The sequence below is a fragment of the Spodoptera frugiperda genome, chromosome 11, assembly GCF_023101765.2.
Source record: "Spodoptera frugiperda isolate SF20-4 chromosome 11, AGI-APGP_CSIRO_Sfru_2.0, whole genome shotgun sequence".
Lineage (NCBI taxonomy): Eukaryota > Metazoa > Arthropoda > Insecta > Lepidoptera > Noctuidae > Spodoptera > Spodoptera frugiperda.
This window is the reverse complement of record NC_064222.1, coordinates 8743085-8762223: the sequence shown is the minus strand read 5'-3', so window position 1 is coordinate 8762223 and position 19139 is coordinate 8743085. Positions and strand designations below refer to the sequence as shown.

General features: G+C 38.5%; 2 protein-coding genes across 14 annotated transcripts in view; both read left to right on the top strand.

The window, feature by feature from the left end:
- The window catches only part of LOC118274573 (luciferin 4-monooxygenase-like), a 227023-nt gene that overhangs the window by 195593 nt on the left and 12291 nt on the right, over positions 1–19139 (top strand). Inside the window, exons 1-6 of one of the 13 annotated variants that reach the window (XM_050696722.1) lie at positions 13241–13343; positions 14636–14796; positions 16559–16766; positions 17628–17820; positions 18250–18372; positions 18682–18856. The exons of 9 other annotated variants lie outside the window; for them this stretch is intronic. In XM_050696722.1, coding sequence (XP_050552679.1) covers positions 14647–14796; positions 16559–16766; positions 17628–17820; positions 18250–18372; positions 18682–18856 — 849 coding nt within the window. In that variant the 5' untranslated portion in view covers positions 13241–13343; positions 14636–14646. Of the gene's footprint in view, positions 1–13240; positions 13344–13853; positions 13905–13976; positions 13998–14635; positions 14797–16558; positions 16767–16957; positions 17097–17627; positions 17821–18249; positions 18373–18681; positions 18857–19139 lie in introns of those variants that run through there. 3 more of the 13 variants (XM_050696723.1, XM_050696724.1, XM_050696730.1) reach the window with 3 other exon arrangements.
- Positions 425–11085, top strand: LOC118274574 (luciferin 4-monooxygenase-like). The gene is made up of 12 exons (XM_050696734.1): positions 425–584; positions 2570–2735; positions 4327–4534; positions 5693–5888; positions 6377–6499; positions 7100–7274; positions 7974–8105; positions 8666–8794; positions 9190–9273; positions 9713–9859; positions 10466–10631; positions 10903–11085. Exons 2-12 carry the CDS (start codon positions 2589–2591, stop codon positions 11028–11030), a joined length of 1635 nt encoding a protein of 544 aa, XP_050552691.1. The 5' UTR covers positions 425–584; positions 2570–2588; the 3' UTR covers positions 11031–11085.

Below are 19139 nucleotides of genomic sequence, written 5' to 3'. Positions count from 1 at the left end.
ATGTAAGTAAACCGATAACATTATATTAAATTTAGTATGTCTCACGAAAGTTATAGTAAATTATGTGTTTGTCTTTTTTTTAAGGGGGGGCATCCAATGACTTCTTCCGCCTTGGGCGAGGCGAGAGTTAGAGTGTCAGACTCTTACAGACTAAAAACCACCCCGTTCCTACTCCAGCTTTTCGAGCCGGAGCCCCGGTAAACCCGCTAGGTAGTCTGGTTAATCTCTTAAATGGCTGGACTGATTTAGACGTAACTTTTATTGGTAGATAGCTAATGTACTAAGGAGTAACTCAAGTTACTTTTCTTTAAAAATATTTTCTTTTATGAAAAAAAAAACAAATTCTTTTGGAAGTAATAAATGTAAGCGGACGAAGTCGCGTGCAACAGCTAGTTGAAGATAAAATCCTTAAAACAATGACACGATATAATTATAAACAGTTTGCTCAGAGCTACTGTTGTCTGATAGCGCTTGTTATTTGTCCTGGAAAGTGATTTTTTTTATTTGAAAAAATCGTTGGTTGTTGTTGTAATATCTCTATTTTTTTTAATAATTCTCGTCTCAATATTTGGTTTTGTACACAAGTAAGTGAAGAGTAAACATTTTTTTATTGATTACATTTATAGAAGACTGTACTGCATTTAAAGATATTTAATGGTTACTTAAACTATTCCTTACGATTTTGTATTGAAAAGAAATTAAGTAACCATTAAATGTCTCTGAGTACGGTACAGACTAATAAACATATTAATATTAAAATATAATATAATATTTTGCTCGGCCAGTGTCAATAAGATGAGCTCAGTTATTGGTTGCATTTAAGGAGCAGGTAAAAAGGATCTATCTGTCTTCCTTCCTCCATAGTAAACATGTGGACATTTATTTGAATAGCTCTTCTATAGACAGAATAGCTATTTAAATAAATTCTATGACTTAGTATAAAAAAGTTTAAAGTCGGCAAAGTTTACCCATAACAACTAATATAATAACCTCGTTCATCGATCATGAGGTTGTACATCCCGCGGAAGTGTGGGGGTCGAGGCTTATTAAATGCTAAGACCCTTCATAACCGTGAGGTGTGCAACCTCAGGGAATATTTCCTGAAAGTAAACGAGGGTATGCATCGAGAAGTAGCAGCAGTGGACAATGGATTCACTCCACTATCTTTAGCAAAAGAGAACTGGCGCAAACCTGTGGTATTAAGCGTCAATGACCGCAAGGAGGTATGGCATAGCAAGGAGCTCCACGGACGCTTCTTCCGGGCCCTTCATGGACCCAGTGTAGATTTTCTGGCGTCCGTATCTTGGCTACGATTCAGTAATCTCTTTGGTGAAACTGAAGGATTTGTCTGTGCAATTATGGACGAAGTTATCCTTACGAATAACTACCGGAAATATATTATTAAGGATGGGACCGTTGACATATGTCGGGCATGTCATAGTCCTGGTGAATCCATAAGACATATAATTTCTGGTTGTGGTCGTTTGGCTAATGGTGAATATTTGCATAGACATAATCAGGTGGCCAAGATTATCCACCAGCAACTTGCTTTGCACTATCAACTTGTTGAGTTTGAGGTTCCATACTACAAGTATGTGCCCGATCCAGTTCTCGAAAACGGCCATATCACGTTGTACTGGGATCGATCTATCATCACTGACAGGACTATTGTAGCCAATAAACCTGATATAGTGGTGATAGATCGGCAAGCGCGCCGCGCGATGATAGTCGATATCACCATTCCTCATGACGAGAACCTCGTGAAAGCTGAAAAAGATAAACAAATAAAATATCTTGACTTGGCTCACGAGGTTGTCGACATGTGGAGTGTGGATTCGGCTATCATTGTGCCGATAGTCGTGTCGGCCAACGGATTAATACCCAACAGCCTCGACAATCACCTTAGGAGGCTGGGGTTGGGCGGATGGATCAAGGGCCTGATGCAGAAGGCAGTACTCCTCGAAACGGCACGTATTGTGAGGAGGTTTCTGTCTCTGGAGCCCTAACCACCGGTAGCTTGGACCATGTTCCCGCTACTGGTCGGCTCCTACTTTTATATTTTTAAATATTATTTTATATTGTATGTTTTAAATATTATTTAAAAATGTAAATTTAGAGAATTTTAAATAAATATGGAAATATAATAAAATAGCTTCACATCATCATCACATTAATATTATAAATGTGAAAGTTTGAATGTTTGTCCGTCAATCACGCTGAAACTACTGAACGGATTTTAATAAAATTTGGCATACAGACAGGGTATGAGCTGGCTTGGGTAATATGATACTTTTTATCCCACGGGAATGCACTACTAAGCCGTTGGCAGAAGCTAGTCGTACAATAAATGTGAAAGATTGTTAGATTTGATGTTTTGAATGTTTTTCCGTTAATCACTCTGAAACGAATGAACATATTTTGATGAAATGTGGTATACAGATAAGGTATGGGCTAACCAGGGTGATAGGATACTTTTTATCTATGGGAAAGCCATTGGCAAGCTAGTTTTAAATGATTTTGACTTTGACTTTTGACTTTGAATATCTATGAAACTTTTAAAACTTTTCAGATACTCCAATAACAGCAATATGAGGCCTCTATACGACGCAATACATTGGTACATGGCAGATGTTGGTGCTCGCGTGGTGGCCAAGACCGGGATCCCTTCAGACAGACATCATTTAGGGAAACTGATACTGCACAGCCTGCAAGACGATCCCGACTTTATATTCCAGGTTATAAAATATCTTATCCTTTAAATTTAATGCGGCTTGTCGTTCTACGTGGAGGACTAAGGGGGAGGCCTTTGTTCAGCAGTGGATGTCTCTCGGCTGATGATGATGATTCAAATGTAGTGGTTAAGGGTAAAGAAAGAGGATGATCCGGTAATGATGAACACTTTGTGTTAGGAATGATAATTAGGAAAATTGCAAGGAAAACCGTGGTACGCAATCAAATAGAAATCGTTTTCAATAATCTACGTTTAAGAGAACTGCCTTCAACCTCCTTTTTTCCCTCGGTTATACACAAAAACTTACTCTCTTTTTTGTGGGGGGAAAATCATCCAATGACTTCTCCCGCCTTGGGCCAGGCGAGAGGGAGTGTCAGAGTCTTACTGACTAACAACCACCCCGTTCCTACTCCTGCTTTTCGAGCCGGAGCCCCGGTAAACCCGTTAGGTAGTCCGCAGCTCCGGATCAGGAAAACTTACTCCTAAGTGTGCTTGATGAGCTGCAGACTACCTAGCAAGTTTACCAGTAACCCGGTAGGTTTTCCGCAGAATATAAAGAGTCCCTCTGTGACACGAAACTTAATGTACGTGATTAAACCGTGATTTTTAGTTAATTTAATATGCCTTATGATAGTAATTACAAAGATATGTTAATTGTTTGCATATATTACAAAAAGGATAATACATGTTTTAATTAAAATTCGTACTTATGTAATACATAATGGAGTTCACTGACACAAAAATACTATATACTACTAGCTTCTGCTCGCGACTTCCTCCGCGGAAAATTAAAAAGTTTAGGGTTGTAATACCCCTAACATTTAGGGGGATGAAAAATAAATGTTGGCCGATTCTCATAGATACCGGATAAGCACAAAAAAATTCATCAAAATCGGTCAAGCCGTTTCGGAGGAGTATGGCAACGAAAACTGTAACACCAGAATTTTATATATTATTATACTTTATATACTCTGTACTCTTCTCTGCATCACCCAAAGGTCAGAATGGTAGATAATGCCCACGGTATTAAGTCCAACTATTGTGTTATTATAATTGCAGAACGCATAATAAGTAGGTAAATAAATAGAAAAAATAAAGTAACATGCAATAGGAACGATGATGGGGTATGAAATATAAAAAAAATATTTAGTCCGTCAGTTAAGAAATGAAAATATGTTAGACATGGTGTTTATTTATTTTATCATATACATAATAATACTCAGATAAAATTAATCAAAGAAGAAAGAATCATTATGTTGTGGAATGACACATAGGCTACTTTTAACTAGTGTGTAGATAAAACGAATGGAGTGGGAGCTAGCTACGTCGTTTCTACGTATAACCAACCTAGATGTGATGTCACGCGATATTTTTGTTCCAATATCTCGTCATACATATGTATATACTTTCGACGATATATTGGCAACGTCACACCTTTTATCTCAGAAGGGGTTGGCAGAGGTGCATATTACGGCACGTAAAGTATTTGTAAATAATTATGATAAGCCGTGTCTAATATTTTAACATAATCTACCAGAAAGACATTAAAATAAAAATTGGTCATCTAACCTATCTTCATGATTACATTTCAACAGATAGATGGAGCTACAGGGGAGTCAGAAACAAACATATCAGCCGCATTCAGGAGTATCCAATGCGCTGTCTCTCTCACAAAGATGGGGTTGAAGAAGGGAGATGTGATGGTACTTATGGGGCCGAACCACATTCACTTCTCTGTACCCCACCACGCAGCACTGTTTCTTGGAGTCATGATGGCACCAGTTGATGTTAATTTGGTTGTCAGTGAGTATTTAGTGTTAAAGAAATAATATTTAGGTATATTTGATTTAATAATCCTACTAATATTATAAATGTGAATGTGTTTGTTACTCCTTCACGTCAAAACAGCTGAAAGGATCGAGATGAAATTTGGAACAGGGGTAGATTCAGGTCCGGATTAAAAACATAGGCTACTTTTTAACCCACGGGAACGCGGGCAAAGTTGATGGCAGAAAATAGTTCTTAATAACTACTGTTATTAAATTACTATTTTTAATAAAAAGACACCCTTTCTGAGAAAATTCTTAAATTTGAAATATACGAGTATGTAATCGATCTGGGGGCACGGCTTTTTTATGCCAAGTCGAGCAAAAAAAGCGGCACGGCCGTACCATCCTTTTCTCGAAGCAATTCGGGCCTTTTTCGACCCCCTATAATTCGGTTGTGGATAAAGCAAGAAACCTGAATCTTCAGTAACTAATCCGACTAATATTTAAAATTTCAGTCAATTTGAACCAGTAGTTTAAGAATGACAACTTGTTAAAGTTTCTTAATTTTGTCACTCACTGACTCACCGATCATCAAAAGTCCAAAGCACTTCTAGCAGACTTTTACATAGTAAATACTTATGTGTTAACGTATTAATTAATTTATTAATGGTACGTTGACTATTCTTTTTGTAAGTAAGTACATGTTCTTTATAAAATATTGAAATATGCATCAGATGATTGATCATGCACTACGACGTCCCGTACTACACTACGCTAACATTAGTTAGACGTGTATAAGATGTAACATTTTTTTGATGAATTACGTTTATATACGGCTAACTTGCGCTAAATCAAAAAATATAAATAATTAAGGAAATATAAATATGAGATATTACAATGAATAAATTAAATATTAAGCATACCAAATTTCAAAAAAGTATCTTAATTAATGTAAAAGTTATCACGTTTTTCCCTTTAAACGCCTCTACTGTAAAGTACGCTTTTTGAGTTAGCGCAGTATAAATTGCTGGTGTCGATATGTTTGTAAACGAACACAGAAGAAAATCCTAGACTGGGGCAATGTTATAAAAAATGTGGTATCGGTTTTAATGCAAGTTAACTCTGAGGAACAAAACATCCAAAATTGTGATAATTAATTTGTAAGTAACAACAATTTAATTTAATTTTACAGATGAATTGAAACAAATATTTGCAACGAATCGACCGAAGATAATTATCTGTCAAAATGAAAAAACAAAGGACATTGAGAAAGCACTCAATTTAGCAGATGTGGAAGCTAAAATCATTACGTTTAATGAAAGCAGTGACTATACTACACTTGCACAGATCTTACAAGATGCGGATGATGAAGAAGTCGCTAATTTCAAGTACGTATAGATAAATTTTAAGCTTGTAACGTTCGTTCCTGGATAAAAAATTCACACACAAAATACTTTTCGACGAAGCTTCCTTCTTTTTTGACATTTTTAATTTCCACCACCTTTTATGAATTGTGCGGCAGCGTTGCTGTGAATGAGTTTGGCTTCCATCAATCATATTCATTGGTACACATAGCTAAGCTAATGGAAACGGGTTCACCTATGGAATGGATGGAAAGATGCGTGCTATGAATGTGTGCTATGGATATGTGCTATAGATGCGCACTACGGATAAGTGCTATGGATGGTTTGCCTACTATCAATATAACGCATACTCGAGCTGCACATCTACCTCACACAACTACTTAGCGGTGGCACATCCTCATAGCACATCTTACTCACACATAGTTTCACATTTTTGTAGCATAGCTACATAGCACCCTAATAGTATAATATTTTTCTCCGTCATATTAATAACCTAATAAACTCTTTTTCAGACCAACGGATTTTGACCCAGAAGAGACGGTAGCCTTCCTACCTTCAACTAGTGGTACCACGGGGATACCGAAAACAGCGATGCTGACACACAAGAACTTAAACATCTTAGTACCTTACATGTGGTAATTAATTTTATTAATTTTACTTTAGTATATGGCTACACTAATTTTTACTATAAACCGGATGGTCATAGATTTGCCTATAAAATGTCTTTATGTAATCATATCTCAGAAAGAAAACCAGTTATTTTACGGTGCAACCGTACTCATGTAAAGTCAGCATTTCTACTCATCGTAATATGCATTTACTTATTTGTATAAAACAGTTCGCGTCGAGCCGTCAAGAGCGCCCGCGCGTTCTCATTATTCGCGTTAGCACTTACATTCATACGGTATACTTAATCCATTTAAGTTGTGGAGACTTGGAGAGTCATGCTTCGGCACGAATGGGCCTACTCGACGGGAGCATCGCTTGTATTGTGTTTTATTGTGTGATTAAGGTTACCCAATTTCTCAAAAATTTAAGGACATCTAACCTTATGTAGGTGACAATTAATTACATTTAAATTTTCATCAACCAATAAGTGACACCTAACAGTACCTACAGTTAATTTAAGCGTCCTCTCAAGTTAAGTAACTCTTAGTAAAGACATAGTTTAGGGGTTGTTAGCAAAAACGGCTATTAGACACAGACGAGATGTGAAAATAATATTCTTCCCTTAGGTCGAGTTGCACAAAGTTTCCAACACCAACCAAATTGATGTTCCTGACGTCACCGCCCCAATGGTTGTCAGCTGGCTTCCAACACCTCTACTCCCCGATCCTGAAGTATACCCGACTGCAGACATCAGCAGAACTGACTCCAGATCACTTTGCTGAACTTGTTAATAAATATAAGGTAAGTAAAGATGCTTAAGTGGAGGGCTAAGGGTAAGGGAGGCCTTTGTTCAACAGTGAACGTCTTCCGGCTGATGATGATGATGAACCTACAAATGATGAAGCTGATTTGAATAGGAGTGGGGAACGCAACTTTGTCGCTCAACGTTGTTTCTGCGCAAGAAGCAAGCATACGTCTCCAGAGGCTCAATCTCCCCAATCCCTGAATTTTCAACAATAGTCAAATTCCTAACCCCTAAAAGGTCGGTAACGCGCACGCCTCTGGTATTTCGGATGCTCAAGGGCGGCACCAATTGTAATCATCAGAAGATCCGTCTGCTCATTTACCAGCTTATTCTATAAACACATTGATGAAAGCGTTCCCAGCGTGCGGTTTACGCGGACAATAGGCCTTAGATTTTGAGCTTATTGTCAGTTTTAAGAATAAGAATAAGAATAAGAATATTTTATTGTGTCAAAAATTTCTTTACAATAGTGTGTACAGAATCCTCTTTTAGACAAAAAAATGCCTGTAGTAGAAGACTCTGCCCCTCCCCATTTGAATAGCGTGATAATTAACACAATAACTTAAGAAAATAATAATAAAAAAAAAATAAAAAATCTAAGTTAAAGTTTTGTTAAGTAAGGTTAAGTAAGTTTTGTCATGTTATTTTCGATTGTCTTGACCAACGAATTCATAATGTATGTTGCCCTTTCACAGCCAACCTGTCTAATGACCAGTCCAACTATGGTGCAAACTATGATAGCGAAGGCGAAATGTGACTTCACCTGCTTTGAGTTCATAGCGATGGGAGGCAGCGCTGTGCCGCATGACCTTGTGGACCAAACTAAGGTAAATACTAATAATAACTTTTATTCCTATGATCACATCTTTGTGTGAAAAGCAAGAATAGTAGAAAAATGTTCCCTTTTTTGTATCGCGGTGGTGATCCTCATGGATTTCCTACGTAATGGGGACGACGGGGGCACGTAACGTTCTCTTACCAGCTAAAACCATCGCGGTGCTTCTCCGCTGGCTGTGGCCGTAACCCTGGTTTCCTTGGCGGAATCACCCCACCCAACAACCTACCGCTATGTTTGCGGCAGGCCCCGGATTATTAGCGGCCCTGGGAGGCTGCTTCCTACCTTGAGGGGCGCTCATGGAACATTATGCTAACATCTACTCCCGCCTATACAGCAGACGTCTGACTCCCCCAATCAGTCGCCCGCAGGCCTGTCCTATGGTGGTCTATAGTAGATCAGCTGCCGCCTCACGGTGTGACGGGGCGTTTACGGTGGGAGGGAGAAAAATATGCCCTCTAATTTTCTATTTTAAGCTGGAAAACCAATGAGTAGCTCATTGGTTTTCCAGCATTTCATTAATTAAATGACTTTTAATTTGGTATGTTTCAGAAAATAGCAGACACAGATAAGGTCATTGTTCTCTACGGTATCACTGAATTGGGTGGTCTTGTCGTCCAGCACGAGTATCCACCAGCTAATGGGTCTTTTGGGAAACCTGTCGGTTGCGTGGATGTCAAAGTAAGTGCATACTAGTTATTAAACATTGTTGCCTGATTTTTGCACCAGTCAGCGAATCCCTTGCAATAGGTGGAAGTTACTGAATTCAATCAAAATGTTTAAAATGGAAATATATAGTACTACACATTATATGGGTCTAGAGCTGCAGACTACCTAAAGGGTTCACCGGGGCTCCGGATCGAAAAACAGGGGTAGGAACGGGGTGGTTTTTAGTCAGTAAAAGTCTGACACTCCCTCTCACCTCCCCGAGGACGGAAGAAGTCATTGGACTATTTGCCCCTCTTAAATACACCTGAAAGGTATCTTAAATAAAATGAATTCAATAAAAAACTGATTAGAAATGATAATATAGAGCAATCAATATTTTTTATAACCTTCTCAAAAATATGTTTCAGATTGTGGACACTGAGACGCAGGAAGAAATATTAGAGCCCAACGTTCCAGGAGAAATTTGGTTCAGAGGCCCAAATGTGTTCAAAGTAAGAGATCAAAATTTTTACATATACGCATCAAAAATAATTATCAGCAACGTCACGCTTTTTATCCCCGAAGAAGTAGGCAGAGGTGCACATTACGGCACGTAATGCCACTATATAATGTACACTCACTTTCCACCATTTGTGTTATAAGTCCCATGTAATAGGTGGTGAGCCTATTGCCATATACCGGGCACATTTTCGGACTCCGAGCGACTACTGAGAAATTTTTGAAAAACCGAAAAAGCCCAGTAGTACTTTACCCGACCCGGGAATCGAACCCCAGTCCGGGTCGCACGGTCCGGTTGGTCGAGTGCGATCGCAAGTGCGACTTGATTGACTGACTGACTGACTTGACTGTGCGAGGCAAAAATAATTATCAATTTCAAAATTGACCAAGGATAAGTGGTACAAGCGCTCAAACCTTTAAAAATATTTACAGGGCTACTACAACAGACCAGAAGCAACCAAAGAGACGTTGACAGAAGACGGCTGGTTCAAAACTGGTGACATTTTCTACAGAGACGAATCATGGAACCTATTCTTTGTTGATCGGTACAAGTCATTATTGAAGTACAAGAGTCACCAGGTCAGTTGAGCGTCAATACATTCGTAAATCTTCTCTGAAGCATCTTAGTAATATCTTCAAGACTTGTTAATAATACTAAAGAAGTAGATATTTTCTTTTTTGAAGCCCTGGCTAGACTAAATTTGCCATCAGAAAACTGTTGAAGGCAAATCCTCCACTAACGTAGGCCACCGGTGACCTACGTTGCAGTTAATGTGTTAAAAAAGTATATTTTTTTTTTTGCCGTGACTAGAATAGACTTGCCACTCCTTCACGATCCACTAGAGTCGTAAGATCCAAATAAGGGATTATACTTTTTGCATACTTAAGGAAAAGTGCTGTTCGATACATCTGAACTGTAATGGCAAACTCTATTATGAGAGAAGACCAGAAATAGACTGTCAGTTGGGGCATATTGCCTACCGGGTTACCGAAGCTTCGATTCAAAAAGTAGGAGTAAGAACGGGGTGGTTTTTAGTCATTAAGAGTCGTACGCTCCATCTCGGGTGAAGTCATAGGATGATTTTCCAACCTCAAAAAACGAAAACGTGGTCTGTTGACGATGATAAAAGAAAAAGTGGTCTTTTGATAATGATATTGATTTTATAACCACAAACCATATTTCAGGTGTCTCCAGTAGAAGTCGAGGAGGTGATAATGAAGCATCCAGGAGTAATGCTGGTAGGAGTGACGGGTATACCAGACAGGGAGTGCGGGGACCTGGTGGTGGCGTGTGTTGTGCCCAAGCCTGGCTGCAGCCCCACAGCGCAGGAGATCGAGGACCTGGTCACAGGTAAGAACAGTGACATCCATAATGAAAATTCGATGAATTCAATAAACATTTTTATTTACTTTTTGAAATCTTCCCAATCCCCGTTTCCCCAACAACCCTTAAATTCCTAACCCTGAAAAAGCCGGCAACGCACTTGTAATGCCTCTGGTGTTTGAAGTGTACATGGGTGGCGGTGATTGCTTACCATCAGGTGATCCGTCTGCTCGTTTACGGGCTTATTCCATAAAAAAATCTAGTGAGCAGATAAGTAAACCAATGATATTCTTTGCAGAATCTCTATCAGACTCCAAACGGCTAAGAGGAGGTGTGATCTTCATGAAGGAACTGCCAACGACCAGTACATCCAAGATCAACAGACAGAAACTAAAAGAGTTGGTCGCCAACTTACCACGACAATGAAATAAAACAGTATACCTACTACAAAAATTACTCAAAAATAAAAACTGGCGTCTGATTTTCAGTTGTTTCATTTTCTATTACTCCTTTACCATAAGAATGAACCCATTTTGTCTGTTACGCTATGTTGTGTCACATCGTTGCAACTGAATAAGAAGAATATATTGTCCGCTTCACCAGGATTGCGCTAACGCACGACGTCACAGCTGCAACTCAAATACAAATGTAATGACCGTCGATGCAGCATATCACCCTACCTCCAGTACCTCTACCATGAGTTTGAAGCAATAGTATTTGTCGATAGTCGCTAGCGACGACGTAAATTTTTTGTATGGCAAATTTTAGTTCCACATGTGACCGGTAGAGGCGTTGTAAAATTTGCCATACAAAAAATTTATGTCGTCGCTAGCGACTACCAACAAATTGATTCAAACTCATAGTAAAGGATCTGATCGGCCTCAAGCCCATTGATCTATAGAAAAATCGCCCGTGACGACGTAATAGTGTAGGTAAATGCCACACTCAGAGACATTTAATGATTACTTGGAAAAGCACCCATTTTTTTTTTTGAGGGGGAAAATCATCCAATGTATTCTCCCGCCTTGGGCGAGACGGGAGGGAGTGTCAGACTCTTACTGACTAAAAACCACCCCGTTCTTACTCCTGCTTTTTGAGCTGGAGTTCCGGTAAACCCGCTAGGTAGTCCGCAGCTCCGGATCAGTCATCTGCTCAACTGGGCCCCATCTGTGGTGGTCTGATGGCTCTATGAGGCGCGCGGAGAACGCGACGCACTGGTGAAAGCACCCTAAGACTCCGGTCCCACTAGTCTGTAAAAAAATAAATGGAATTCGTCACCACGACGCAACGCAACAGAAAAATGGAGCCTCGTCCTAACACATAGATCCAATTTCCTTCTACTGATATAATAAAATATTATCGGTGCACCGTTAAAATCTAATCTAAATAAACGTCTGTAACAGAACGTGAGCGAATTTATAAGCATTTCTAAATGTTTTTTCCCTCAGTAATCAAAAGATTATCTTATATCTGGCTGAGTGTGAGTCTAACTTCACCCAAGTTGGTGTAGGTTCCGTACGATGATTAACAAAACCTATAAAATTGTGATTGTTTGAGTTTCCTTCTATCTATACTTTACCGACGACCACGGCTAAAAATAAATAATAAATAAAAATACTTTAATATAAAGCTTAAGAGCTTGCTTGTTAGTTTGAACGTGCTAAGCTCAGGAACTGCTGGTTTGATTTGAAAAAAATCTTATGGGTTGGATACTCCATTTATCGAGGAAGGCTATTACTTCCGGACTATAAAAATAAGTCACAGTTTCCGGACGCTATAACTCCAGAATAGCACGAACCGATTTCCACGGTTTTGCATTCGTTAAAATTCTGCCTCCCCTTCGAGGTTTAGAAAGACTTAACTTTATTATACAGCCTGATTTTTTATTACATACTTAATGTTTTTTACCGTCTTTCTTCAGTGAAGTCGGTTATGTCTTTTTGTAAAAAGTTATTTTTTATTTGTAAATGGAATGTTTCAACGATATCTAACCCTGAGAAAAAAATGGCTGGTGAAAAAAAGTCAGGCTGTATTTATGAGTTATTTTTTTTAAGTCGGTTAAAAAAAGAGTCACGTTTCACGGTTTACCTTTCGTTGTTCATATCACCAAAAGTAATCTAATTTATCAGATAAAATGCGTCTTTGTACATATAATACATATATTATATATTGCATAGTTACATACAGGTGTAAATCTATACATATACATAATAATAATTATGATAAAACTGTAGAAGAGATAATTCTGCATAATGAAAATATAAAAAAATGTAGTAAGTGTTACTAGGTAGATAACGATAACAAAAATGTGATAAAAAAGTTGGGTTGTCTGTCTGTCTATAAATATGTTCACGCCTCACCCATAAACTACTGGTCCGTTTGTGATGAAACTCAGTATAATTATACTTTTTTTATGTTAAAATTACCAGAGAGTTATAGATATTATACATAATATTTATGTGCAATTCGTACATTTTTACTTATTCTTTTTTGATTAAGCAAATGGCGTACAGAAATGGAGCCCCTAAGTATAGTACAATACTATATATACTTACGTAGGAGACCCAAGTGCTGCCAGAAGTAGGTAATTATTTGACGCGAACGAAGTCGCGGGCAAAACCTATAGTTAATAATTTGATAATTGAAATTAGCTACCTATTTTTAGTACGTTACCAAGATCTTATTCATGATCGCTTTCTCGAACGGGTCGGTTTACTCTAACATCTTATTTTAAAATATGTAAGTCTACATTGTTATTACATAGTTATACATAGTTTAATATGTAGATGTAAGTCTATATGTTATTACAATACAGTTTAATATAATTATCTACACTAATATACAATGTGATAGGGGTGAGACTTCTAACCCGTTAAGGCTGAGTACTACATCTAATTTTATCGACCAAAGTCGGGGGTCGAAGGGGTCGAATTCCCTCCCCTAAAAGTTATGGCTATTTTAATATTTTTTTACTTTTTTAATATCAAAGGTTGTATGCGTCGTAGAAACAAAAAAAAACGACAAACGGTAGCTAATAACCTTGGCTAACTAATTCATTACTTTTTTCATATGTTTGATAATGTTTTGGTGACAAAAAAAGTAATTTGTGAATAATTTTTACCGAAAAAAGTCACTATTTTCCAATATTTTCAATTAGGGGTTCAACCCCCCATATTATTTTTTTGTCGATAAAATTAGATGTAGTACTCAGCCTTAACGGGTTAGAAGTCCCACGCCTATCACATTGTATAAAGCTGTAGAGATTGTTTGAACGAGCAAAACTCCGGAACCACTAGTCAGGTTTGAATAATTTTTTGTGTTGGATAGGTCATTTATCGATGCTATATAACATCACGCTGTGACCAATAGGAACCGAGCAGCGGGTAAAACTACGTTAGTAATGAAAGATATAAATCTGGCATACATGAATAATTTTATACTAATGTAATATGTATAGAAAACTGTAATAAAAACTTACAATAACAAAGAATATGATCTGATAAAATTACTAATGTTGCTATGTACCATAAGTGTCAAATTTTAAAGTAGCTACATTATTACCTAAACTAGTTTTGATGAGAAAATAAAATTATGAAAACGAATAAAGCAGATTTACATAATATTCGCTTTAGAGTCTACTGCATGAATTATCATAAGTTAAAAAACATAAAGATAGTAAATTAACCAACATAATAAGATCGTAGACTCTATCGATCGTAGAATAAGTAGTATTCGATATAAATCATGTTTTTTAAATGGTATGAACGAGCTGACGGATCACCTGATGGTAAGCAATCCGAAACACCAACGGTATTACAAGTGCTTTGCCGGCCTTTTTGGAATTAGGAATTTAAGTGTTGTTGGCTCACACAACGCAAGCGTTGTTTCACGTCGGCTTTCTGTGAGGCCGTGGTATCACTCCGGTCGAGCCGGCCCATTCGTGCCGAAGCATGGCTCTCCCACACTTGTAAATGCTTTGATTTTGACTTAGACATCGCAATATATGCAGATAAACCAAATCTTTATTACAGAAGAAGTCAAAATGGTGAAACAATGCAGTGATGCGGTGCACTGGTACATGGAGGAGGTGGGGGCTCGCGTGGTGGCGAAGACCGGGATCCCTTCAGACAGACATCACCTTGGGAAGCTGATGCTGCATAGCCTGCAAGACGATCCAGACTTTATTCTGCAGGTAATTAGGCACAAAATAGCAAATTAAACTACTTTTTACCGACTTCACAAAAATGATCTGATAAAATTACTTATAATTATGTTGCTATGTACCATAAGTGAAAAATTCTAAAATGGCTACATTATTTCGTATGTTTTGTTCATCGAAAATAAAATTATCAAAACGAATAAACGGATTTAAATATTCGCTTTTTTTGAATCTACTGCATGAATAGATAGTTCTAGTTCCCATTGATAGTAAATTAACCAACATAATAATGGGTAGCTTAGAGAAATCGAGGGAACTCCTCAAAGTATTCGATATAAATCATAGTGATTTTGGTATAAACATCTAGACCTGATGGTAAGCAATCCGAAACAGAGGTATTACAAGTGGCCTTTTCGGCTTAGGAATTTAAGTGTTGTTGGGAACGATGATTTATGAAGACCAGATTGGCCAATGGTAACCTCACTCTCACAACGCAACACTACGCAAGCGTTGTTTCACGTCGGCTTCCTGTGAGGACGTGGTATCACTCCGGTCATAAATTCGTGCCGAAGTATCTCCCAGAATGCTTTGACTTTGACTTGCGACATCGCAATATCTTTATTACAGAAGAAGTGAAAATGGTGAAACAATGTAGTGATGCAAAAAGTTAAAAATAACACTGGTACATGGAGGAGGTGGGGGCTCGCGTGGTGGCAAGACCGGGATCCCTTCAGACAGACATCACCTTGGGAAGCTGATGCTGCATAGCCTGCAAGACGATCCATTAAAGTTATTCTGCAGGTAATTAGTTGCACAAAATAGCAAATTACTTTTTGTCAGACAAAAATAATACAAACTTTTTATAACTGCTAATCTATTCAAAACCCCTCGTTGAAGTTAGTATAAAAGAACTTTTCCACCAGAGATGTACTATGCTACTATGCTGGTGACGCTTTTGGCTTCCACCAATCATATTCATTAGTACACATAGTTTAGCACTGGTAGAAACGGACTCAGCTAAGCTATGTTTTTTATATGGAAAGATGCGTGCTATGAGGCTTCCCTACATCGATACATCGCATACTCAAGCTGCGCATCGTCCTCACACAGCTACATAGCGTATTAGTGGAAACTGTCACATAGTTTCACAGCTTAGGTATTACATCTTCGTAGTATAGCTACATAGCACATCTCTGGTGGAAAAGCACCGGAATGCACTTGATAAATATTTGTCATTCAGTTGTATACACTTCAGGTGTCTAGAGGTTAATGTAAAGATAGATATCAATCCTTATCATATTATCTGTGGCATTTTGATCAACGCAGTCTACTTGGAAACAAAATATTCCTACTCGCGGTAGTTATAATTCATCAACATTTTATTAGAAACTAGATTCAATCTGGGATTTCCACTCTTCCCAATCCCGAAATCCCCAACAATCCTCAAATTCCCTTTTTTTTTTGAGGTGGGAAACCATCCAATGACTTCTCTCGCCTTAGGTGAGAGGGAGTGTCAGACTCTTACTGACTAAAAGCCACCCCGTTCCTACACCTGCTTTTCGAACCGGAGCCCCGGTAAATCCGCTAGGTAGTCCGCAGCTCCGGATCAGGCATCAGCCCTACTGGGCCCCATCTGTGATGGTCTGATGGCTCTTTGAGGCACACACGGGTCTGGAATTCCTAACCCCCAAAAAGCCGGCAACGCACTTGTAACCTGTGATCCGTGTACATTTACCGGCTTATACCATAAAAAAATGCATAACAATATGAGAATAAAACCGAGCATATTTTATAGATTGACGGAGCGACAGGAGAGTCAGAAACCTTCAGCTCAGTTTTAGACAGGAGCATCCGATGTGCTGTCTCCCTCACCAACATGGGGCTGAAGCAAGGCGACGTCATGGTGCTGATGGGACCAAACCACCTTGATTACTGCATACCTCACACTGCTGGACTGTTTCTTGGACTAAAGGTGGCTTCTATCGATGCTACATTGTGTGTCAGTAAGTGTATTTACAGATACCTTTTTATGGAATAGGTGGCAAACGAGCAAACAAGTCACCTGATGGTAAGCGATCAGCGCCGCCCATGGACACCCGCAACACCAGAGGAGTCACAGGTGCGTTGCCGGCCTTTTAAAAAGGAGTATGCTCTTTTCTTGAAGGTTTGAAGGTCGTATCGGTTCGGAAATACCGCCGACGACAGCTCATTCCACAGTTTTGCTGTGCGAGACAGAAAGTTACGCGAGAAGCGCACAGTTGTGGCCTGCCAACCATCTATATGATGGGGATGGAAATGCTGTCGTGTAGGTCGATGGCGAAAAGAAGCGGCAGGTATAAGACCAAACAATTCCTCAGAGCACTCCCCGTGGTATACCTAACCGCCTATGTTTCACATGGGTATTAAGGTACGCGTCCACAGGCCCGCATCGTACGCATCGCACGCACCACACGCTACGGATTTTAGTTTGTCTTGTACAGAAACACATGCAACTGCGTACGCACCGCATCATCAGCACTGCCTACATGCGATGCGTACTGATGACGTCATACGGAAAGCGTACGATGCCGGCCCGTAGACGCTTACCATTAATTCCTACTTTTATCTTTATTATAACATTTTATGACGTCTATCAGCAAGTAGAATTATCGACAGTGCCAGCCACTTCTCAGACAAAGGAAATTAAGATTATTTTTTATATTCATGCAAGATTAGATTAAGGTAATTTACAATTTTCGCAATATCTATTAAATCATTTATTTTAGATTAGGTAACATTATCAAGAATAATTTATTCTAAAAATATCATTCATTCTCTCTAGTTTATACATCTTATCGATCTAATTATAATTTTCCACATTTCAGATGAACTTGAACAGTTATTTGAAACGAATCGACCGAAAATCATTTTTGGTCAGACCACAAAATTAGAAGATATTTATAAAGCACTATCCCTATCTAACATGGATGCTAAAGTCGTGACATTCGACAATGATAGCAATAGTACACTGGCACAACTTTTGAAGGACGCAGATGAGGAATCAGTGGAAAATTTCAAGTAAGACTGAGTTTTAATAAAAAGAAATATAATGTTCTTTTGGAATCAGTAACAGAATCAAGGACATATTAACTTAAAATTAAATGCAAGAGCGAGCGTGCTTTTCCACCAGAGATGTGCTATGCTACGTTGCTGTGGATGCGTTTGGCTTCCATCAATCATATTCATTGGTACACATAGCTTAGCACTGGTGGAAACGGACTCGACTAAGCTATGTTTTTTATATGGAAAGATGCGTGCTATGAATGGCTTCCCTACTATCGATACATCGCGTACACAAGCTGCGCATCTTTTTCCAATAGCTACATAGCTTAGGATTAGTGGAAACGGTCACGTAGTTTCATAACATTCGTTGGTCGTAAGAGCGATTAGATAATAAAAAGTTTCGGTGAATCTTTTTTTTTAAACGGTGTACATTTTTCTTTTCAGACCAACAGACTTCGATCCTAGCAGCACAATAGCTTTCCTTACATCTACGAGTGGCACCACAGGGATCCCGAAGACGGCTATGATAACCCACGAGAACTTGGCTATATCATTGCCTTATATCTGGTAAGTAGAGATATACTTACAGTATCTTTAGTCATCATCATCAGTCTAAATTTGCTGACTCAAAGGCATCTTCTCACACGGAGAAGGATGCGTTCAAATTCGATACCATTAGTAGACGATTTTGACGCCAACCTCTGAAACAACAATTCTCCAGGATTTGAGTTCGAAGCCGATACGATTAAAATGACTTAAAAAAGGCGGTAATGTTCCTTAAAAAGATCAATTACATTTATAGTTCTAACAATGGTGAGATTTAGGGATGGTAATTAATACATTTTGTTAATAAATTAATACATTTTCTTCTTTTAGGAAAACCATGAGTAATTTCCCGTCGCCGGTAAAGACAGCGTTTGTGGTATCACCAGCGCAATGGATCACAACTGGTTTCAGTTATATCATCTCTCCAGTTTTAAAGGTTACTAGACTGCAAACATCAGCACCAGTCACTCCTGAACATTTCGGAGAATTAGTGGACAAATACAGGGTACTTATTACAATAAATATTCCATTCCATTTTATACCTTATACCGAACTATGTAGAGAAGAAAATAATAACTTAATCATAATTATTCAATGAGTTGACCAAACGGACTAATGCAGCACCAAGTCCTAGTTGCCTAACCACAGTACCTCCCTAAAGTCAAATTCAAGGCATTTAATTCGAATTTGAATGCTTCAAATTGACCAGGCATTAATTTTTAAACGTCAAATTGAATCGTCCATCAGTCTGTCTGTTAGTGAAGCTAGGCGCTCGTTCCAAAGTGTAG

Coding starts and splice junctions, on each gene's coding strand:
- LOC118274574 (XM_050696734.1), top strand. CDS start 2,589: ATGAGGCCTCTATACGACGCAATACATTGGTACATGGCAGATGTTGGT. Junction 4,535..5,692: donor TGATGTTAATTTGGTTGTCA/GTGAGTATTTAG, acceptor TTAATTTTACAG/ATGAATTGAAACAAATATTT. Junction 7,275..7,973: donor AACTTGTTAATAAATATAAG/GTAAGTAAAGAT, acceptor GCCCTTTCACAG/CCAACCTGTCTAATGACCAG.